The following is a 23,649-nucleotide window of genomic DNA, read 5'->3' as shown; positions in this document are numbered from 1 at the left end:
AAAAATATTTTTATTAAAATATAGTTAACATACAATATTGTATTAGTTTCAGGTATATGCCATAGTTATTCAACATTTATATACCTAAAGAAGTGATCACCGTGATAAGTCCAGGAACCATGTGACACCGTATAATGCTATCACGATATTATTGACTATATTCCCTATGCTGTACATAACATATCCATGATTTATTTGTTTTATACCTGTAAGTCTGAACTTCTTGCTATAATTTGTTTTTGTAGATACATTGAGGTTTTCTGTAAATGATGTAAATGATAATGTAAATATCATCTGTCTAGTTATACTTCTTTTACATTTATGACATTTCTTTTTCTTGACTTATTGAAATGTCTAGACCTTCAGTGCAATGTTGAATAAAAATGTTAAAATCAAACATCTTTGCCTTATTCTTAATCTTACAGGGAAACTATTCGGACTTTAGTGTTAAGTATGATGATAGATGTAGGTTTTTTTATAGATGCATCAAAGATTGTAAATATCTATTATACTACGTTCAAAGATGTAAAGAAAAAGATAGGAAATCTCAGCAGAGGAAAATAAATTTTAAAAAGAACCAAATAGAAATTCTAAACTGAAAAATACAATATCAGAAATAAAACTTTACCAAATGGGCTTAACTGCAGAAAGGAGGCAACAGAAAAGTCAGTGAATTTAAGACAGATCAATAGCAATGATCCAATCCAAACAATAGACAGAAAAATAATTGATCAAATAAATGAACAGAGTCTCAGAGTGACACAAAGATCATAAGTATGTGTCACTGGAATACCAGAAGGAGCAGGGAAGGAATGGAGCATGTATTAGTTTTCTATCACTGCTATAAGAAATTGCTACAGACTTGTGGCTTGATACAATATGAACGTATTATCTTTCATTTTTGTAGGTTAGAAGTCTGGCACAGTTGTCCCTGAGCTAAAATCAGCAAAGCTGTGTTCCAAATCTGTTCCCGTGTCTTTTCCAACTTCTGGAGGCAGCCTTAGCTCATACCCATTCCTCCATTTTCAAAGCCAACAATGATGGATCAAGTCCTTCTCATAATTGCATCACTCTGACCTCTTTTTCCCCCTTCTTCCACTTTTAAGAGCCCTCAGGACTACATTGGACCTACCAGAATACTCCAGAAAAATCTTTTTATCTTAATGTCTTAAGCTTAATCACATGTATAAAGTCTCTTTTGTCATGTAAGGTAACATATTCACAGATTCTGGGGATTAAGATGTAGACATCCTTGAGGGGAACATTATTCTGCCTACCACAGGGAAGAGAAATATTTGAAGAACTAATGGTACGAACATTTCAAATTTTAATGAAAGCCATTAAAGATTCACTAAGGTCAGCATACTACAAAAACAGAGTAAAAACAAGAAAATCATAGCTAAACACATCATAGTCAAACTTCTGAAAACCAAAGATAAAAAAATAAATATTAAAATAGCCAGAGAAAAAAGGAATGTTACATACAGGGAAGGGATACAGATGTTAGCTGACTTCTCATCAGCAATGACTGGAAGACAGTGGACAGTAGATTAGCACCTTTAGTGCTACTGGGGAAAACCCCACATACCCAGAATTCTATATCTAGCAAAAAAATATCCTTTAAGAATGAGGGTGAAATAAAAACATTTTTAAACAAATAAAAATTCAGGTTATTTGTTACTAGCAGACCAGCACTTCAAGAAATACTAAAGGAAGTTCTTTAGGAAGGGAAGTTCTTTAGACTGAAGAGAAAAGATAGGAGATTAAAACCCAGATCTCCATGAAGAGAAGGAGTGCATCAGCAATGCTAAACATGTGAATAGATATAAAAGACTATCTTTTTTCCTATTAGCTTTAAAAATATGAATGACTGTATAAAACAAATATAACATTTCATTTGGTGTTTATAATATATAACCGCTATAGCAAAAAAAATGAGGTGTGGTAGTAAATAGAACCATACAGTCACAATGTTCTTACATTTTATATGAAACAGTACAATATTAACTGTAAACACAAAGTTAAGGTGATACATTTTAATTCCCAGAGCTACTAGTAAAAAGAGGAAAGTAATATAGCTAAAAAGCCAATAGAAGAAAAAACGAGCTTCTAAAATATGTTAAAGTGAGCCAAGAGAAGGCAGGAAAGGAATAATAGAGGAATAAAACCAGATGGGACAAACGGAATTTAGGTAGACTTAAATTCAGTGACATTAATAATTACATTAAATGTAAGTGGAACAAACACTCCAACTAAAAGGCAGACACTGTCATGCTCAGATTGAATAATAATAATAATAATAATACCACAAGTAAGACCTATGAGTAGCCTACAAGAGGTGCATTTCAAATATAGACACTGATGAAATAAAAATAAAATCATGGAAAAAGATATCCTACATAAACAGTAAGCTTAAGAAAGATGGAGCAACTATATTCTTATCAGAAAAAGTACACTTTAAGACAAAGACTGTTATGCGACATAAAAAAGGACATTTCATAATGATAAAAGGGTTATTAATAAGGAAGATATACAGTCTTAAATGTGTGTGTGACTAATAGCTGAGTTTCACAAAACATGAAGTCAGAATAATGGAATTAATGGGACAAACAGATAAATTGACAATCATAGTTGGAGTTTGAACACCCCTCTTACGTTAACTAATAGAACCACTAGAATACATCAGGGTCATTAGAGACCTGAACAACACCTTGACCTAATTGACAGAAGATTACACCTAACAACAGAACACATTGTTCCAATTACATATGGTACAGTCATGAAGATAGATCATATGTGGGGCTTTAGAAAAAGTCTTAATAAATTTCAAAAGATCTAAATCTTATAGTGTGTAGTCTTTGCTCAACAATGGGATTAAATTAGGAATAGAGAAAATCCAAAATATGGGGAAACCCCTAAATATTTTAACAATAAACAACATACTTCTAAAAAATTCATGTGTCAAAAAATAAAAAAGAGAAATAAGAAAATATTTTAAATTTAGTGCTAAAAAAATAATATGTTAAAATTTACAGCATTCAATTTAAGTAATATTTAAAGGGAGGTTATAGCTTTAAATATTTATATTAGAAAAAAGATATAAAATCAATAACAAGGTTCTGAGTTAAGAGGCAAGTAAAAGAAGATTAAAAATAAAATAGAAAGAAGGAAATTATAAAGATAAGAGCAGTAGCCATAATATATAAAACAGGGAAACGATAGAGAAAATTAAAGCCAATATTTGTTTTTTTTTTCAAATCAACAAAATTGACAAATTCAACCAGAAAAAAATGAACACATATTATCAGTATCAGGAATGAAAGAGGGGATACCACTACAGATTTTGCTGACATTAAAAGGATAATAAGAAAATATTGTAAACAACTTTATTAATAAATTAGAGTTAACCTATAATTATTGTAATACTTTATGGTAAAATATTGGACATTTTTTCCCTGAGACCAGGAATAAGGCAAGAATGTCCACATTCACCACTTCTATTCAACATCATCTTGGAAGTCCTAGCCAAAGCAATGAGGGAAGAAAAATATGTAAAAGGTATAAAGATCAAAAAGGGAAAAGTAAGACTCTCTTGTTGCAGATGACATACTTATGGCGGGAATGTAAAAGGGAAAAACCACTTTGGAAAACAATATGGCAGGTTCCTATGAAGTTAAACACATCTATATGATTCAACATGCCACTCTTAGGGATTTACCTGGGGGAAGTGAAAATGGATAGATTTGTATCTGAATGTTAATAGCAGCTTTACTTGTAATAACCTCAAACAAGAAACAACCCAAATGTCCACCAATAGATAAACTGATAAATTGAATGAAATTCAATTAAATACTACTCAGAAAACTATTGATATAAGCACAACATAGACAAATCTCATACTTATTCTGAGTGAAAGATACCAGACAGCTCAAAAAAGATACCAGACACCCCCTGCCTGCTTAGAAGATACTATATATATCTTAAAAGTTTGTAAAATGAAGACTAGAAACTTTTCAGGTGATGGAAACGTTCATTATTTTGATTGTGGTGATGGTTTCATGGCTAGATACATCTGACAAAACTAAGAAAAATATATACTTTAAATATATATGGTTTATAGTATCTAATTGTGCCTTAGTAAAATTGTTTTTTAAAATTCTGTTTGCTAATTCCAACATCCAGATCTTCTAGGGCTGGTCTTCATTGATTGCCTTTCTTCTTACACATGGGTCAAATTTCCTGTTTCTTTGTAAATCTAGTAATTTTAGATTGTATCCTAGAGATTGTGTATGATCCGTCATAGAGATTATAGTTTCTGTTATGTTCCTCTGAAGAGTGTTGATTTCTTGGTTTTAGCAGATACTTAATCTGGCTGAATACAAACTGCATTTAAAGCTGAAATCTCTGTTTTGTTACTTTAACCTCAGGGGCTAATTGGAATGTGCTCTGTACGTGCATAGTTCAGGTGTTACTCAGAGATTTGGGCAAATTTTATATGCAGAATTTGGGGATCTCTCTGTGATTTCCCCTTTCACTTTCCAGCTGCTACAATTCTGAAGTCAGCCTCAATCTGACTGCTTCTTAGTTAGAACCAGTAATACCTCCCAGGTGCATTCCAAGTTCTAGCCACCTCTTATGAGGGGCTTTCTTCAAGTGAAAAGCTGTAAAAAGTGGAAAGCTCATATTTTCTTCTCCCATATATTAATTCCCCTCCAGTTTCTGCCTGTTCACTATCCAGTGTTTTAAGTTTTTAAAAACATATCATTCAGAGTTTATTATTGTTATCCATAGTAAGAACCACCATTATGAAAAGCAGCCTTCTGCTCACCCATTTAAAATATCTTTTGAGACTTATCTAAATTGCTAGATATTCTATTTGCATAGATCCTATGGGCCAGGCCTCCTTGACTGGTATTCCATCGTGCAATCAATAGGATAATCATTCCCACCTTGCGCCTGACAGTTAGATGTTGCCATCTGGCACTTATTACTCTAGGATTCTGTCACCCACTTTGCCACTAGGAAGCCAGTTCTGTAACAGCATCTCCCACTTCACCTATAGATAACAGCCACTGCTGGCCAGCTCACCAGCGGTCTGGACCAGTTCACAGTCAGCTTGTAGCTTTTTAAATCATACACACAATTTAACATGCCCCATTCTCTGAGTCTTCTGATCTCTGCCGTTGTATTTTTCCATGGCTGTTCTGACATCTCAATTTCGTTTGCTGTAGGCCATGACTTTTTCCAAGGACTATCCTGGGGCTCTGCCAGAGTTTCCTATGTTACAGAAAAGCACTCCTATGTTGACCAAATCTCTCTTGTCCATCTTTGTGATCCACTTCTTTGGTCTGTCACCCTCGGGATCCACAGGCAGACATCCTGGTTCCCACCAGCACCTCTTAGCAAGTCCTGCATCTCCCTTGCACACCATCCCTGCCCTTCCAGTGGGCTCAGCACTTCAGGACATCTATGCTGAGATATGATCCTAGTTTTGAGTGCAGTGTTCAGCAGGGGTGGTGGGGACAGACCCAGAGGTAAACACTGTCTGATAAGGCACCTGCCTCATCTGAGTTGCATGGTTCTCATGTGAAGTATAGTTTCCATTATTCACCAGGGAGGGAGTGGGCTGCTTCTGCAGGCCCAGAGAGTATGGGGGGAATCTGGGGTTCAAAGTGCTCAAGGGCATCCACCCAGATATCCCCACCCAATGGGTCAGGGTCCCACTCCTTAGCCATCAGAGCCCTGACTTTGATGCAAGAAGGCTTGTATAGGTTGAGATTTGTACTTTGTAATGCATCATTTTTATTTCTGCCTGCCCTCCAATTTCAGGGTCTCTCGACATGTGACAGGTAGCCTCTGGCCCTTATATTTTGCTTTCTACTATTGATTGATTTATCCAAACCTATCATATTCTCTCCTCAAGGAAAAAATAATGATCTGCCACAGCCACTCAGTCCCACAGCTCTTCTGGTCACTCTTTCCTCCCTACCTCTAAAGTGCCTGTGACATTGCACCAGCTACTGCCTCCTTCCACCTGCTTCCCATCGAAGTTTCTCCTAAGTGATGGGTTTTGCCATCACATTGCTACCCACGCCAGGGGCTATCAATTCTCCACCTGCCACCAGTCATGGTCTCTCATTGCCATAAGCCGGCTAGTGATGCAGTTTCAGAGTGCCATCCTTAGAGCTGGTTTCCTGAGACTACAGACTCCTGGTACCAACTGTCTTAGGTCGAGTTCCCTAGAAGCAAAGTCTCTATTTCCTAATAAGTGCACATTCACAGGTACCAGGGCTTAGGAGTTCAACATCCCTTCTTACGAGACACAGTAGAAACATAAGATGACTAATCATCCTGGTTTGTGCTCTGAGCATCCTGCCTCCTGGGAAACTGAGATGATTAGTCACCCTGGAAGCAGGACAGGGCTGCGTACAGGATGGAGAGTGCTAACTAAGAAGGCAGTCTCGGTTAAAGGCCAGTGTCCATTTATCCCACGTGGACGTGGTGCAAAGACACGGACTCCTTCAGATTTGAAACACATTGAGGCAAAGCAGGGATCTGCCTTTTGTGCCCCATGACTGTCACTCCTTGTCTGAGATCTGGCTCCAGCTTTGGAGGACTGTAGTGTGAGCTCCATCACCCTGAGGAATGCCCAAGGTGGAGACAGTTGTGTGTGGTTGCCACCAACATTCAGAGAAGCAGAATGGATGCACTGACCACTGAAGTAAACGCTCATCTGCTCCAGTGCTCCCAAGTCTCAAATCCACTCCCCCTGCTCTCCACCTCCAAATCCCATTGGTTCTATTGCCCACATGTGGCCCTCTGCCCTGCGCCCTTCACAGTGCCAGTCGCAGATGACTGCTACCTGGGCCCCCATCATAGCCTTTCAACCCACTCCCAGCCACTTTCTCCATGTGACCTCTCTCTTCAAAATGAGCCTGGCACAGAGGCAGTGATCTCTGCAAACACAAATCCAATCATGGCGTTCCTGTTTCAAATTATCAGGATAAGAGGATCACCTGCCCATCTCCGCGATCCTCCAGCCTCTGGACTCTGCTACCTCTGCCAATCTACCCCAGTGGGGCATCAGCCTCCTCTTGTCAGCAGCCCAGGCTCCAGGTCAGCTCCTCCAATGAGCACAGCTCACAGCCAGCCTGGCTTCTCTCGGCTCAGGGGCCCTCCCAGCTCACTCCACCTGCTTTCTACTGGAGATCTCAGGCTCCTTCCACCAGCACACACTCCCTGACAATTCCAGTGGCTCCTGGCTGCCATCACTTCTGTTTCCCAGATTGAAGAGCAGGCCTGGCTGCTTCCAGGCCTGGTCAAAATGGGTCAGTGCCAAAGGGGAGGGCCAGAGCTGAGGGAAGGGTGCAGGAGAGGCTTGGGGAACAGCAGAGGCCATGGGGAAATGGATGTACAGAAGAGTCCTGAGAGACCACTGGCTTTGGAGAGTCAGAGGCTAGGACTGAAAGTCAGGCTCAGCAAGGTCCAGGGCTGGTTTGGGGGTTAGGTTCCATCAAGTGCTGGAGTGAGGTAGAGGGGAGTGGGATGTGTGTGGTCCCTCAGCGTCCAGCTGAGATGGCAGCCAGGGCGGAGATGGGAGGGTGTCCTGGGAGCAGCTCAGGACTGGGAAAGGCAGACTCAGGATAGATGTAAGGAGTGGGGAGTATGGGTACTTGGGATGCCCTCTGCTTGGTGGAGGCCACCTTTCCCTCTCGTCCCCCACTGTCCACTCCCACCCCCTTTCTCGCATTTCTCCCCAGCCGGCAGCAGGCGAGGCCATCAGGATTCCCCTGATTGCTTTCTTTCATCACGGTGCCTTTCTCTGCAGCAAACGCCTGCTTAATGCCTTCTTTATCAAGGAATTAGGGGATTTAGGGCCTATCGCACAAAGAGGCCCTCGATAGCGGCGGTAATCAAACGCCAATCGGCCCGATCTCCAGTGGGACGGTGAAGAAAGCAAGCGCCGAGGATTAGCGCGCACCCACGGCCGGCCGGGCCGAGATAGCATCGCGCGGCCGTGGGGCTGAAGCCGCCAGGGAGGCTGGCCGCTGCCGCAGAGAAAGGCCGGCTTAGCCGCTCTGCGCTGGGGATTCTGAAGCCATTAGGGGGGATTAGCACCCAGGTTAATCTGCTTTGGCCGCTCAATTGTCAGCAGGGAATGGGCGCAGTGGACACCTCAGCAGGGTAACCTTGGGACTGCAGTCCAGATCCTGGGGCTGCTCTTGGTTTCCCTGGTTGTCACCAGGCCAAGCCCTGTCCTGAGGACCAGAGGGTGGAATGAATACTATAGTCGGTCAGGCCAATACTGATGGGTGGACCTGGTCCACAAAGTATGAGTGGAGCCCAGCTCTTGGCTCTGGCCTTTGCAAACCCCGCAGACTTCCATGGAGATCAGGAATGGCCCTGCCCCTTCTCCAAGTCACCCTTCCCTTCTGGCCATCAGAAGGAAGGACACCTCCCTCTCCCCATTCCAACTTTGTGGCCTTGGCTGTCAGCCTCCCCAATGAGCTTGGGTTCCTCAGCAAGGCACACACCCCTCTCCATCACACATGGCCAGTAAGCAGCTCTTGGCCTGGGTTTTGGGAGGGGAGGATGATGATAGAGACAGCAAGAAAACACCTCTTACAGACTCTTCAACTTTCCCTTGAGGGTCCCTTCCCAGGGTATGGACCCCCAAGGGGCATGTTTGTTGATCCACTAGTTGACAGAGCTGATGTGATGCCACCTGCTGCCTCCTCTACCACTTATCTCCAGCCACCTCTCACTAGGTGGAACAGGGTGGGGCTCTGCAGGCCTGGGCCTCTGTAGCTCCCAGATTGGTCCTTTGTCTCTGGGCATTTCTGAGAAATGGGGCTAGATGGGAGGAGGAAAGGTCCATCCAGGAAGAGCCATTGTCCAGTACAGCCTGTGCTCACTGCTGCCTTCTATAAGGACACCCACACAACCCCAACTCCTTCTCCTGGGTTGCAAATAACAGAGTCCTAGAGTGAGGGACTCAGAGGGGTGATCCTGCACCATAGGGGTTTCCCTGGCCTCATTCTCCATGGAGATGTGGGAAGGCCACCATGCCTTATATGAGCCAATGGGTGGCAACAGGTGGATGGACTGAAGTTGGCCAGGCAGGCAGAATTGGGAGCGGGTAGCAGTGGAGAAGCCGATGGCGCCCTCTTGGCCCTATCTCTTGACCCTATCTCCTTTGCCATGGCTGAGACTGGGGACATTGGAGCAAAAGCTGCAGAGGGAGGAAAAGACAGTTAAAAGTCCGTCCTTCCTTCCTTCACTTGGCAGTGACCGGAGTCTCTCTAGCCCAGGCCCTGTGGAGGGACACAGGTTGAGCCATACGACCGGGCTCTGCCCTCTGGGAGATTAAGTCTGAGAACACAGAAAGGGGGCTGTGCATGGAAATAGGAACATGCCCCCCTACCCGCACATAGATCAGGCAGAGCCGGAAGGACATCGCGAATTACAGGGTAAATGTCGAGGGTGAGGAAAAGTGTTCAGGGAGAGGGAACAGCAGTGTGCAGTGGTCTAGGGGTGAGGAAGTGGCAGGCTGCCGCGGGAGAAGTAAGGCTTTGGAAAACTGGCATTTCCAGGTGGGGGCGGGAGCGGGGGATGTCCACTCAGGCTGGCGCGTCAGGAGGCGCCCTCCGCAGCGCTCAGCGTGGGCAGTCGGTCGTCGGTGCAGGTGCCATCAGTGACCCGGGAAGTGGCCAAATGTTGTGGGGCTGCAGACTAGGTCTGGGCATTGAGGTGAAAGCCGAGAACCCGAGCCTGGAGGGAGTGCCTGCGCCAAGGGATCCGCAGAACCTAGCCACCCCGCTCGAGGGCCGGGCGCGCGCGCCCGTTACGTCATCAGCGCGCACCGCCCCTTGACTTCCGGGAGCGAGCGTTGATGCCTCCCGCTCTTGCCCAAGCTCGGCGTGGCATGGAGGTCGCGTCCCCGGGGGAATTCGGCTCCTTCTTAAGAAACGGGCTCTGGAATATTCCCGGGTTCTTCCTGCGCCCGTGGACTTCAGTCTCCGAACTCCCAAGCCAAGTGCTGAGAGAGGCCCTGATGGTTAGCGGCCTTTAACAGTCGGCCGGGGAGCACAAATAAGTGACTGTGAGGGGCGACCCTCCTCTCGGCCTTCACAGACACAGCCCCTGTCCCGTGACCTGCTCCAACCCGCAGGGTAAGCCCCTGGGTCACAATCGCCGGTAGTTGATTTACAATCCCCCACAACCCCGCCATCCCCCGCTTCCGGCCGTCACAGCCCTGGAGGAGTCTCCTGGGCACCGAGAGCAGCAGTGCCTTGCCAGGTCATCCTCGCCAGGTCATGGGCAGCGGAGCAGAGGACAGGGCTCAGGGATGCAGTCAGTCTGTGTAGGCCCACCACGGGCCTGACAGGTAGGCTAGTCAGAAAGCTTCAGCAGCCCCGGTAAACTTTAAAAACTGCCAAAGCCCCAGTAGCTTCTTGAGGCAGTGCTTTCCAGCTAGGGGTTGGGCAGAAGGCCACTGTAGGTATCTCGGTAGTGCTTTGGAGCAGAGAGGGTGGAATGATTTATCCCTTGAGGTCACATCACATGACACCCTGTGACCAAGTGGGGCCTCCAGGTCAGGCTCTGGCCAATGGAAGATTAAGTGGGAGGTGGGTGTGGCTGGCCAAGCAGAAGAAACAAAAGTGACAACAGGTGAGGAGGGTCAGGGTCAGGGCCTGATCCAATCTGAGCAGAGGGGAGGTTGCTCTCAGGGATATTTGCCAGGTAGGCGCTGGACGAGGGGAGCTACAAGGCCATAGCAGGGGCCAATGTTTTCCATGGGTCACCCACATTGTTAGCCTAGGCTATGGATCCTGAGTGTTCTCTGGTCTTCCCATGGTGCTTTGTGGCCAGTTCTCCACTGTGCCTGCATCTCTGCCCTTGTCTTGGTGTGCCCAGTCCCTGGCTCAGATCTTGAGGAGTCAGGAGCTCCTTAGACCCCCTGATGTTGTACCCCTTACCCCCCCCCCCCCCGCCCACACCAGTGAATCTGTAGAAACACGTAGTAAGTAGAAAGTCCATGAGGAAAATGCTCTGGCATCCTCAACTGAGATCGTTTTACTGTGAAGGCTGAAGGCACAATTCAAAAAACTGTTGGCTTACAGGAGACAGACCATGTCAGGAGTGACAAAAAATGTTTGTGTGTGTGTGTACTAAGCTCTAATTGCCATTCATCACCTACACAAGGACATGGAAAAACCTAGGAAACACCAGTGCAGTACTGTCACCCAGTGAGGGAGGGTTCAAGGAAATCGGGGTAGGGGTTGAGGGCAGCTGCCTGAAGGCCTTTGCCTAGAGGGGCTAGGACATCCTCAGACCCATAGTGGTGAGGACAGGGCTGGAGTTTGGCCAAGCCCTGCCCCAGAAGCAACCACCACTTTACCCTCTGCTCCTTTGCCCTGAGGTCATTGTCCCACCTGGACACATTCCATGATCCTAGGCTGGAGGCCATGCCAGGTGGTGAAGGCTGCCTGAGGCTGAATGTAGGCTGGCTGTGGCTTCCAGCCAGGCACAGACAGAAGTTCTGGCTGTGGGCAAAATATGCTGATCTGGGGTCTGTACACTCTTCAGCTCCTTTCTCTTCTGATAGGCAGATACAGCTGCCTTCTTTTCAACACTGGCCTGTGACCAGATTGGAAGTCTCGTCTAGACTTGAGGGTCTGCCCACATCACTCCTTGTTCCACTGTCACAAGAGCAGGCAATGGTTCTAGTCCCAGTGGCCTCATGTCTCCACTGGTCCCTGCCACTGGCCTCTTCTCTGCTGCCTTTGGCGTCTTGCTTAAATGCAGCTGGGTTCCCTCCGGGGTCCTATCTGCATCTCCAGCTGTTCTCCATCTGTTCCCTTCCCTCCAGCCTTGTTGGCCTTTAGCCCAGACACCATAAACTTTCTTGCATGCAGGACATCCCTCCCCACCCACCCCCATCCCTCAAGCCTCAGCTCTAAGAACCGAGGCTCCCTACTTCAGGAAACGGGTAAACACAGGTGTTCCACTAGAGCAACTCTGCTCACAGCCCCAGAAGACTGAGATCCAGTTCACAATTTTCTGGTTGGGCTACCTACCACTGTCCACATTGTGTTGTGTGGCGTAAGTGAGGACCCCAGAGCTATGGCTCTCCTGGGGAGAGAAGGATGGGGTCAAGATTGCTCCTGGGTGGAGGTTCCCAGGCCCTACTCTCAGCCAAGGACAGCCTCAGTCCCTTCTTGTGAAGGGGGACAGGGACAGGACTCTGGGGTGCTGATGTGCAGTCAGTAAGTGGATGCCATCCCTGGAGTTGAGTGTTTGGGACATTGAGTCCCCTCAGGGTCCAGTTGTTGGGCTTTGCCTGCTCTAGGAACTACCTGGAACCTCTGAAGACTACAAACTACCTCCTAAACCCAAAGAAAAAGCTACCACATGTGCCGGCTTAGTTTGTTCAATGTTGTTCTAAGCACCTTACAGGGACTACATCATTTCATCCTCGTAACTCACTGGGGTGGGTTGCTGTCACCCTATGTCATAGATTAGAAAAAAGGTGATTTGCCCAAGTGAACAAATGAAAGGCCAGGGTTCTGTACCTGCTAATGCCCACCAATGCTGCAGCCTGGAGGGCAGGTACCTGGGGGTCCATTTACCCCTCTAACCTCAGTAGCCTGTGCTGCGGGCCAGCGTTGTCTACCACTTGCTTTTATCTCTACGGCAAAGCTTAAGGCTGAGCTGGTGGCCTGGGGTTGAGGCTCCAGCCCTGGTGCCCCTCCAGGGTTCCTGCATGCCCTGGTGTATGTGTGGAGCGGTGGGATAGTCCTTGGCCCCTGTAGGCAGATAAACTCTGTAGCTGGGTCCTTTTTCCTCCACCACAGCAAAGACTGGCAAGTCTGTGAACACCAAGAACACACAGCCCACTTTTTAAAAACCATGTTCCCCTTGCTCCCTAAGTCCACACTTGGCTCTCAGATCTACCCCAGACCCTTTGGATCCCTAGGCCCCAGGGATCCCAGTGCTATGTGAGGCACTCACCCCTAAAAGGAGCAGCTCCAAGGATGGGACCTTGTATTGGCAAGTTATTTTCCAGTCTGAGCCAAACCCTTGCATGACTTTTACGGAGTCACTTGGAAGGAACTTTCTGTCTCCACACAGCCGAAGATACTAGTTTTTCCCATCCTCTCACATTTCTCTCACCTGGCTCATGGGCTTTGGTTCCCAGCTCCTAATCTCATGGGGAAGGGGAGGGATCCCAAGGACAGCTCAGGGCTCTGGCTTCCATGGGATGCTGGGCTCCCACCTGTGCCTGAAAAGATCCCAAGAGGGATACTTCCCTGAGGTCCAGAGTTGTGGAGTGAGGTGCCCCTAGAGCACCAGTCAGGCAGATCTGCTCTCTCTTGCCCCAGGTCAGCTGTCTCCCAGCCTGGGTAGAGGAAGGGCTCCCCGCTCACAGGCTCAGGGGACCAGAAATTCAATGTCCCACAAAGCGCTTGCCCTCAAGCAGACCCTTTAAGATAAACCAGGAAGGTAAGTGGGCCTAGCAACAGGTCAGGGACAACAGTCCAGGAGCATCATTTCCCAAGGGCATGGGCCAGCTTTCCACTCTGCCCACTCAGTGTTGCCTTCCAGGTAATCCTACAGGATCTTAGCCACAGGCCAGACAAAGCCTAGGTGGAGCTCAGACCTGCCTACTACCTGGCTCCCTATCCCCTAGCCAGTATCCTTGGGTGAGAGGTAGGCCTGATCTTCACAGAGAAGTGGCCATTATTGCCCACCCAAAAATGGGCCCGATACAGGGACAAGAGACTGTGACAGGATCCGGTTTATTCTGCCTTGGGAGGGTGGTCCTGAGAGTGGCGGGTGCCATCCTGTCCCAGGTGGAGGGAGGGCCCAAGGACCAGTTAAGGCCAGTGGCGGGAGAAGCGGGGGGCATGCAGCCCCTGGAATGCAGGGAGGCCAGGCTGAGGCCCAGAGGCAGCTGTGGTAGGCTGGGGCGGGTGCCCCTGCTGCCCAGGGTGGAAGGCACCGGGCTGGGACCGAGCCATGGCTATAGGGCTGTGGACCCAGGCCACACGGGCACCCCGGGAAGTGGGGCACAGTGTCACGACACAGAACATGAAACACAGGCACGTGGATCGTAAGTAATCACATGGACAAGTGAGCACAGATTCACAGGCCAGAAAGACACCCAGCCTCAGCTGGAAACATGGACACAATGGGGGGTGTCATACAGAACGCAAGGGACACAGTACTATGAGACACATGGACTCAATGGCCACAGGGGACAGACCCAGGCACGGAGTGCGAGGGACAGAAGAAGGGGACATTTGGCACGACTGCATTGGAATCGTGAGAAAGGGTAGAGGGGGCTGGTCTGGAGTCGCCTGGTATAGGCCCTATGCAGACCCTTGGGGCTCAATCTGTCTTCCACACTTTGTTGAGCAGCTTTACCACTTCGTCATAGATGATAAATACGATAGCCACATCCAGGCAGACCCGGCCCAGGCGGGGGACAGTACCCTTGTAGAACCTGCAGTGGGGTAGCAGAAAGACACAGGTGAGGAGTCAGGTAAGGATCTGCCCCTGGACAGTGGGGGTGAGTTCAGATGTTGGAGGGGAAAGAACAGGGGTCTAAACATAACAATTTCCAGGGGATGGCCTGGGACGGGCAGGGGTTTTAGGGTGAGGCCCAGGGAGAAGGACAGGGAGGGCCTGGGGTGGAGACAACAGCCCTGTCCCTCCCCCACTTACGCCTTGAGCCCCTCATTCCTTAGGATCTGCAAGCCGCAGTCCCAAGTGTTCCGGTATCTGTGTGCCTCTAGGCCCTGCAAGACATCAGCATGATACAGGACTCAGCAGTTAGCACCTGTCCCAAGCTCCTCTCCCCCTTTCCAGCTCCACTTCACCTGCATCCGGGTCTTGATCACGTCCAGAGGAGTATTTCCGAAGACACTGGCTGCACCCGCGATAGCTCCAAATGTCCCGGTGATCAGTGGGTTCATGGGCTTGTTGGGGTTATCACCTGGATGTGAGTGGCGGTTGCAGTCAGAGGGTGATGGGAAGGTAAAGGGGACAGCTCTGAAGGCTGAGGAGCATGGACCAGAACTATGAAGCTGGCAACCCTGGTGGGGGGCACAGCACCCTGGAGGGAGGCCCTAAAATGTTTGGAGGTGGAGTCTTGGGGCCGCAGACGCACCTCGATACCAGTTACGCAGGGAGGTCATGACGAAGAAGCGGATGGCCTGGTTGGATCCCTGCTTTAGCACGGTAGCTGTGAGGCCCTGGTATGTTCCCTTTAGCCCTGGAGGCAGGCATGGGAGTAACACTTACACAGAGGCCTGGAGAAAGTTGCATACAGGAGTGCCCAGGCAGGAAGGGGAAGTGCAAGTTCTTTCCATCCTGGCTGAGGTCCCTGACCTTACCTGACGAGGATGATTGAATGGCTCACCTTGTTCCCGAATAATCTCCCTGACCCCATGGAAGAATCCTCTGTATTTGGGGTTTGGGGAGGTCTGGTCATGGATGAACTTCACCTGAGAGAAGGAAACAAAGAAGTTGGCTCCCAGATGTCACAAGGGCACACTTAGCCCCCTGACTTGCAGGCTCAGAGCCCACCAAAGTCAGGCCAGGGCTGGAGGTGGAGCTCTCCACCTGGAAACAGAGGCATTCAAGGCCACTATTGGACCTGAGGGCAAAGACACAAGAGGGCCACCCTCACTAAAGAGCCTCTGTAGTTATATTTCTTGGTATTGCCCACGGCTTTGGCAGCAAACACACATATTTTTTGTTTATGTGGTTTTTATAAAACTTACCATTTTCCCACTGTCTTCCAGATAAGAGTTCAGCCTCCAGAGGAGGCCCATCCTGCAGACCTCCTGCACCCAGCCCCTCAGGCAGTTCCCATTGCCCCCATCCTGCTGGACCCTCCCCACTGCAGGGTCTCCACAGGGCACAGACTACTCCAGTCTCTGCCACCTCAGCTCCCCTCTGCATGCTTTGGCCTGGTTGGATTCCTGTTCTGTCAGGGTGGCTGTAAGGCCCTGGATGTCCCCTTCAGCCCTGGGGGCAGGTGGGTGTGTGTGTGTGTGGGGGGGAAGGGTGTGTGTGGGGGGTTAATTCTTGTACACTGGTCCCAGCTGGGGATTGGAGGAAGCTGCAGGGAACCTCTCCACCTTAATGGTCTCCATGGGGCACACGACCACCACGGCTTCGGCCACGCCGGCACCCAGGCCGCAAAGCAGCCCCCGCGTGCTGTCCAGCCGTCCCTGGGCGTCCCGCATGTGGTTGCTGAGGAACTCGAACATCCCGAACCTTGGGGCGGGAGAAAGTGGGGTTAGAGGGGTTGCCGCTGCCCGTGTCCCCTTCCGTGGCCGTGGCCGCCCCCGCCCCAAGCCCGCCTCACCTGACTGCTGCCTTAGGGATGGAGCCGTAGAGCAGGGAGCTGAGGCCTCGATACAGGCCCAGGACGCCATGGTTGCGGACCGTCTGCTGCACGCAGTCCCCTGGGGGAGGAGAAGGTGAGCGACCCCCGCGACCCCGGGGCCCGCCCCTCAGAGTCCCGCGCCGCCGCCCCTTGCTTACAAATGCCCCGGTAGCGCGGCGGGTGCGAGCGCTCGTCCAGCTGCAGCTGCGTCTTCACGTACTCGGTGGGGAAGGTGATGCAAATTTCGATGCCGCCCGCCAGGCCTCCTGCGGGAATCAGAGACCTGGACCCTGAGACATCCCGCCGCCCGGCCGCTCAACCCGCCGCCGCCCGGGCCCCTTCCCCGTCCTAGACTTTGCCCGCCCAGGTCCCCACACCCCACCCGCCTTGCCCGGGCAAGGCTCGGAGGGGCGACAAGCAGGGAAAACTCCCGCTAGCCAGGACCGCGCCCCCGGCCCGACCCGGAAGTGGGGCGGGGCCTTGGCGTTGGTGGCCCGCCCGGAAGCGCGGCTGGGACTGTGGGGCGGGTGGGCAGGGGTCTAAGTCCCCGAGGGGCCCACCTGCCAGGATGGCCTTCCCTGGGTGCGTTAGCTTGGCTTTTCCGGACTCGGGCGCAGCGGCCGCCAGAGCGCGAGGCCTGGTCATGGCGGGGAGGCGGGAGGCGGGGCGGCCGGCATGGGCCGCGGGTCCGAGCCTCCTGCGCTCGGCGCTGTCCGCGGAGGCGGTGGCGGCAGCCGGTTAAATCCGGGGGCGGGGCGGTCGCGTCAGCTCCCGGGCTCCGCCCCGCGTGGTCCGAGCAGGACCCCGCCCCCGTCCCGCCCCATGTCGGCCGGGAAACTGAGGTCGGGGCGAGGATAACAGCCCAGCCAATGGCCGAGGCCTGTCTCCTGACAACAACTTGCGGCGGGGCCGGAGGCGGGGTCCTTGGGAGGCGGCGCTGCGCCTGGCCCAGAGCTGTGGGTCAAAGTGCAGTCTCCTAAGTCCGCCTGGGCAGGGAGCGGAGCCGAGCGCGAAAAGGAGCGGGCTCGAGATCCCCATGACTGCCGTGAACGGCAGGACCCACACAGAATGGGGTGGAGAGACACGTGGACTAGCCCCATTCTTGCTGTTTGAGGGTTTGGCCTTAACACACCGATCGGCAGAGCGGTTACCACTCCCCTTGCGGGATTCAGAGCTCCGTTCAGTGCACTCGGTCGAGAAAAGACCCCCAATACACCCTTGCTGTTATTCCCCTGGGCAGCTTTCTTGGGCGTACGTAGGTCCCCCGCCCCGGGAGGTCCCAGCAGATCACTTGTCCCCTCCTACCCACACCAGCACCAAGCAGGAAAGCTTTGCCTTGATAAACTGACTTTAATATTCATGATCCGCAGGAGGCTCAAAGCCAGGTTAAGGTCTGTTCAGGTGCGTCTGCAAAATGACCTGGGGGCAGCTCTGCCAGTGTGGACTGAACCCCGCCGGGGACTGCATGCAGACAAGAACTCCCCAGGATGCCTGGCTCTAGCCAGAAAGTCTGGAGACTTGAGTCGACCTCCCTGCCTAGTGTCTAGAGCTGGTCTTCTTGGGTAGTCAGGGGCTATCTTGACCTCCCCAGGTTCTGGGATGGCTCAGTGGCTGCCATCATTGGGCCCCAGCAAAAATACATAATATCCAGGTGTCCCCGCCTTTCATCTGGGTCCTCTGTGCTTCTGGGGTGCATACTCCTTGGAAAGGTTAATAACTCAGTAGAGGGAGGGTTGCCACTGAGCACCCACTACACGCTGAAGCCGTATACAGGAGGCTGGGTAAAGGTGGGAGTAGTGGCATAGCCATAGGGGAAGCTGGCAGGGTCTGGACCTGTAGCAGGGCCAGCTGTCAGCATCAGCTGCTGGCCTGCAGAGGGAGAAGCAGAGAGTGAGCAGGGATCCTGCTGCCCCCGAGTGGTGAGGGGCCCAAGAAGCAGGGCTGCAGACCAGCCCAGACCACCCAGAGGCTGGGGAAAGGAGAGCAGGTGCTTGGAAGCAAGGACTGTGGGAGCTGTTGTGGTGAGGCCAGCCCCAGAGGCTGGCCGGGCTAGAGGGTAAGCTCATTCACAACTGGGACACTTACTTAGCTCAACTGGCTGGGTCTCACTCATGCCCATCAAAATCTAAAAAAAACCAGATTGGCATTAATAGAGAGTGGGCACAATGACTCCCAAGGAGCACACAGCTCGTGGGAGATTCACGTGCTGTGTGCTCACATTACACCCTCGGGCCTGTGTTTGTTAGTGCTGCAAATGCACTCTAAGACCCAATAGCCTCTCTGTGCAATGGACACTAAATGATTTCAATGGCCAGGCCATCCAGGCAGGCTCTCAAGTGCAAAGCCAACAATGGCCTTGCTGTCAGGGGTCAGGCAGGGTGGCACACAGCAGCAGCTTACGGCAAGACAGTTGCTAGGCATATGAAGGCAGTTGCCCTTAAAGCAGGGAGGACAGTGGGTGCCTCTTTAACATTCCTGGATAACTGACCTTTTCTACACCTGGTAGCTATTCTAGTCCTCCATCCCTTGCCCTGTCCATTTCTACCTCAATCTGAGGCCCAGCCAGGAAAAGGACAGTGTGAATTGCCTCCCCACCCTAGGAGACAGGGGACAGGCTATGGGATGTCACCTACCAAACAGGAGAGGGGCAGGCTCTACTACATGCTCTTCTTGCTTGCGTAGACTCTCCGAGGCATCCAGTCTGTCTACCTGACAAGAGGCAAGAGCGCATGAGTGCCTGATGGGCCACATGCAGTCTGGGGCTGGAGGTGAATTTGGGAGGCAAGCACATAGCCTTCAGGAGAGTTAGAGCTGAGGATAGACACATGGGGTACTGCTGCACCAAGCAGTGACCACTGCCTCACTCTGCAAGATGAAGTCTCTATAACCAGGTGGAGATAGGCGTGCCCAATAGGGCCCTGATGAACCCCAGCTGCTGTTCCAGCCCAGTACTTTCCAAGTGGGTAACTGACCGCCAGGTGAACTGGAGCAGTAGGTTGTGACTGCAGCCTGTGAGTGTGCCATGGCTTATACAGGGCTGAGTCCTCCTCTGGACACAGGTACACCACCAAGATAATGCAGTGGTTTCTACTTCCAGGCAGTCCAGGCTGCCCACTCCTCCTAAGAAGACTTAGTCACCTGACACCTGGGACCCTCTGCTTGGCAGGGAGGATGTACCACCTGAGTGGCAGGGGCCATGACAGCCATCTGAGGACAAGCTGCACCTTGCCCTTCCTTGAGGCTTCACCAAGTGCTGAACAAGCACTTGGGTAAGAAAGAAGAAACAATGATGCCCCATGTGCACTCAGTTCTGGGACAGATCAAGCCAAGTGCCAGGAACCTAGCACCAGAGAGAGCTCTGATGCCAGCCTTTTGTGCTCCTCTCCTCTTCTCTCTATGGGACCTGGGCTGAGGTGAGGAAGGAGCAGGATAGCTAGGGCCTAGACAGTGGCTCCTAGGGCTTCGACACACAAGGAGTTAAAATCAAACACTGCCATGCCACATTGTTAAACAGCTCATCGACCTGCAGAGAAAGCCAGAATGGGACACTAGGGACACCAAGTGACATCTAAAGTGGCAGAAGTGATGTGCCAAGACATGAGTATGGCTCCTGGGCCAGGGAGATGTGGGTCTGAGCACCCTCTTTCACCTGTCAGCTTTGGACCAGTGTCTGCAGCTGTAGAGTGGAATGCCTCCCTTGTTAAGGTGTTAAAGGCTTACTATGTGTTAACATCTGTATTAAGTGCTCCTCCGCTGGCCAATAGCTGGTGCTGAGAGGTAGGTGGCCCTCATGGAACCCTGGGCCCTAGGTTGTGGGCTAGTACACTGCATGCCCTGCCTGCCAGCGGTGTGCGGCAGAACGACTGCAAGGGCAAGTGCTCAGTTCTATGCAGCGCCCACTCTCCATGGTGATTTTCTAGAAGAGGTTAACATTGGCAAGAAAACCACTCAAGCCTGAAGGCAAGAGGCCTCTCCCAGTAGCAGCCTGGGCTGGGTGGGCAAACTGGGCTGCCCCCAGTGGGCCTCTGCAGACCAGAGACAGAGTCACAGTCAGGGGCCAGGGAGCCACAGCAGGGCAGGTACTTACTTTGCTAAGGTACTCCCTCATCACCTGGATGAAGTAGGGCATGGCCAGATCCACCAAGTTGTGTCTCCAGGCCAGCTCCAGGACCACATCTGGAGGAAGCAGGTCATAGCAGGTGAAGAGAGAGGCTGCAAAGCACTCCCGCTTGCCCTCCTCCAGGAACCACTGCAGCAATTTCTCAGCCAGCTCAGCATCCCTCGATTCTGCAGCATGCTGCATGGCGTCCTGTAACCAAGGCAGATGCACAGCTCAGCTGCCCTGCCATCTGCCACCAGAGACGCTTTCTGGGCTGGCAGGACACTGGACCAGTGCCAAGCTCCATGAAGGCCCTCCCTTCACTTGAAGAGGGTTGCCTGTGCCTCAGCTGCCCTCTAGTCGAGGAAGTACCACCTCCAGGAGGGCCGAGGAAGGCCTTGAGCGTGGTCCTGGAAGCTTGCCTTCACAGAACGGCTGAACTGCCCAGAGAGAGGTGGCACACACGGTGCACATGCCCTGGGAAACAGGCTCCAGCCTCAGAGCCTGACAGCATGCCGAGGGAGTGGTGACAGCATCAGCAGGGCCTGCTGGGAAAGCCAGAATCACTGTGCTTGGGCTAACAGCCAGTTCTATCCTTTCAGACTCAACATGGAGCAGCTACAAGGGACATGTTAGTGCTCAAGAAATAGCATTTTGCCATTTTTACCTAATATAATAAAAGTCCCTTAAAAATCCCTAATCACTTTTTTCATATTTGTAAATTTCTTAGACTAAAACATAATTTAAAAAATCATATCCACCCAGTGAGTAGTCATCAGTAAATTAGTGATTTTTATACCCATCCTCTATTTTCTTGCCACCATGGTAAGAACTGAATATCTTAAGTCACCAAGATGTGTGTCAGCTGTGTCAGTCTCCACAACCACCCTTTGCATACTCAGCTGATAGGAGGCACAGTTGGTGTCAAAGACTATCTGGCTGCACACTAACTGTGATTGCTGTTACCCAGAGACAACTGTTGGCTGCTGCCGCGGTCAATAATCCTTGAGCCCACCTGGTCATCTCCGACATGAGGCTCTCAGGTTCCTCTGGAGACTGACACAAGAGCCAAAGCCCTGTATGCTAGCACATGGCACCCCCCTTGACCCTCCTCCAGGAAGAATCCTTTCCCCCTGCTTGCTGTTCTGTTTGCAAGTTCCACTTCATACCCATTCTGTTTCTACAAAGGCACCAGGTCTCTCTCTCTTTTTTTTTCGTCAAAGTTAGTGGAGACTCAAGTGAAAGCTCTAGGATATTTTCAGGTCATGTCTTCCCAGTCCTCTGATGCTGATGCATTGCTCTCTGTTCTCCAGTCCATCCGGCCCTATTCCTGACTGGTTTGTATTCAAACCAGATTTGTACCCAAAAGTGGGCTCTTCCTTCCTTGCACAGGCCGTGGGGACCATCTCACAAACTCTCACAACTTCAACCGACATCACCAGGAAATGGACATTTCCAGAACCTGGCAGCTTCCTAGAGGACTCAGGTGAAGTGAGCCGCACGGGTGACCTCTCAGTCTGTGCCTTTTTCCCACAGCCTGGAACCAAGCTGGACTCCGGGATTCTCCCACACCTCTCAAATTTCATTACCACACTGGCCATGTCACCAGAAGGGCAGTCTCCTTACCTCCTCCCAAACAACTGTTAGCTCCTGCCAGGGCCCCGCTCTGGCCCCCTGCCCTGCTGTTTCTGGCCTGTGATTTCACCTCTGCAGGCTTCTATTCTTCACTTGTGGGCATGAGGGGCCCACGCATCTCTTGCCTGTCAGTGCACCTGAGTGTGGGCCCCAGCTCTCACCTGCCCATGTCCTGACACCTTCCCTGTCATGCGGTTCCTTGGCAGTCCCAGTTACAGCCCCTCTGTTCAGCTGGCTTCCAAGGTGGAGTGCACACACCTTGAGGTGGTCGCCCCTGGCGGTTGACTGCCCATTGTGCTTTCATCCCACCTCTGCAATCTGGAAAGCATGCTTCTTGCTGCTCCACAACTGTCCCAGGAGCCAGTGGTGACCGCTTACTATCCCTGAGGTGGCATGCTGTGACTTCCCAAGATTTTCACCCAGAGTGGGCCTGCTACGAGGGCACTGCTGACACTTGTACATGTGTGTGTGGGGGGTGTGCAACGTGGGCTCTTTAGCATGACACTTGCTTCTACTTACTAGATGTAGCATTGTACCCTCAGGTGTGACAACTAAATGTCCAATGGAGGTCAAAGTCACCCCTGGCTGAGAACCACTGTGTTTGTAAGTATGCCAAGCACTTTCTGCCTTTGGCTTTGTCTTCCTGGCACTCGCCGTGCTGAGTGGCACTGCTGGCGGAAGGAGAATGGGTGCCTCTCTGGATGTGCTCACAGCACTGCTTGCTCATTGCCTGCCCGTTTGTGAGGAGCCTGTGCATCCAAGACCCTGGTGTGTACTACTGTCAGAACAAGGCAGCTGTGACGCACCCTGGCCAGGTACAGCTTCCTTTCCATATGTCAGAACTCTGCTGCTGCCTTCCAGGGCCAGCACCTGAAACCCTGACATGTGGTCCCAGAGCTTCTGCAACATTTCCTCTTAGCTCCCTCTACAGGGGCCCTGTCAGCATCCTAGGGAGGACCACAAACACTGTCACTGTAGGTGAGATGTCCTATAAGTCTCAAACTAGAAGTGACAACTTGGGGAGAAGCTCACGTGCTGTGATGTCAAGGGTCTTTGGCTTTAGCCCATATGCTGTGAGAGAAAGGTGCCTGTGCTGGGCAGAGGGTGGCAGCTGTCAAGTATCCGGAGAAGGTACTCAGGAGTGTTGAGGACAGCTCTGGGAGTCACACCCTCAAGTCAAGCTCACAGCTTGTGGAGTGGCTTCCAGGGGCTCCTGGCACATGGAACCTCTGGAAATCGGTTTAGCCATACAGCATATTACACAAGGGCCCTCTTGTGCAACTGCACTTTACCCCACTGGGGAGACACCAGGCAGTGATGGCAATGCCTTCCGGGCCTGGGATCTTTCCAGCAGCCCACTCTGACCAGCAGATGCCTGCCTGGACCCAGATCTGGACCCAAGGGTGGTGCCAAGCCACCATTAAACGGCAGAAAGAAGTACTTTGAAAATGACTTTAACTTAGGTGTTTTTAATTCCACAATCTCGATAGAAAGCAAATTTGGAGCAAAATGA

General features: G+C 51.0%; 2 protein-coding genes across 2 annotated transcripts in view; both read right to left on the bottom strand.

The window, feature by feature from the left end:
• Positions 1-13,783: 13,783 nt before the first annotated feature.
• SLC25A1 (solute carrier family 25 member 1) lies at positions 13,784-17,144 on the bottom strand. The gene is made up of 9 exons (XM_011355901.2): positions 16,963-17,144; positions 16,561-16,668; positions 16,382-16,481; positions 16,152-16,290; positions 15,428-15,512; positions 15,176-15,280; positions 14,886-15,001; positions 14,731-14,804; positions 13,784-14,509 (listed from the first exon to the last, which is right to left on the bottom strand). The coding sequence occupies exons 1-9, from the start codon at positions 17,045-17,047 to the stop codon at positions 14,395-14,397; spliced, it is 927 nt and encodes a 308-aa protein (XP_011354203.1). The 5' UTR covers positions 17,048-17,144; the 3' UTR covers positions 13,784-14,394.
• A 146-nt stretch (positions 17,145-17,290) lies between these two features.
• The window catches only part of CLTCL1 (clathrin heavy chain like 1), an 85,346-nt gene continuing 78,987 nt past the window's right edge, over positions 17,291-23,649 (bottom strand). The window contains 3 exon segments of the mRNA XM_011356076.2: positions 17,291-18,271; positions 19,036-19,111; positions 20,490-20,711. Coding sequence (XP_011354378.2) covers positions 18,153-18,271; positions 19,036-19,111; positions 20,490-20,711 — 417 coding nt within the window. The 3' untranslated portion in view covers positions 17,291-18,152.

Source organism: Pteropus vampyrus, unplaced genomic scaffold (genome assembly GCF_000151845.1).
Source record: "Pteropus vampyrus isolate Shadow unplaced genomic scaffold, Pvam_2.0 Scaffold23, whole genome shotgun sequence".
NCBI lineage: Eukaryota > Metazoa > Chordata > Mammalia > Chiroptera > Pteropodidae > Pteropus > Pteropus vampyrus.
Note: the sequence above shows the minus strand (reverse complement) of the source record. Positions and strands in the feature narration are given on the sequence as shown.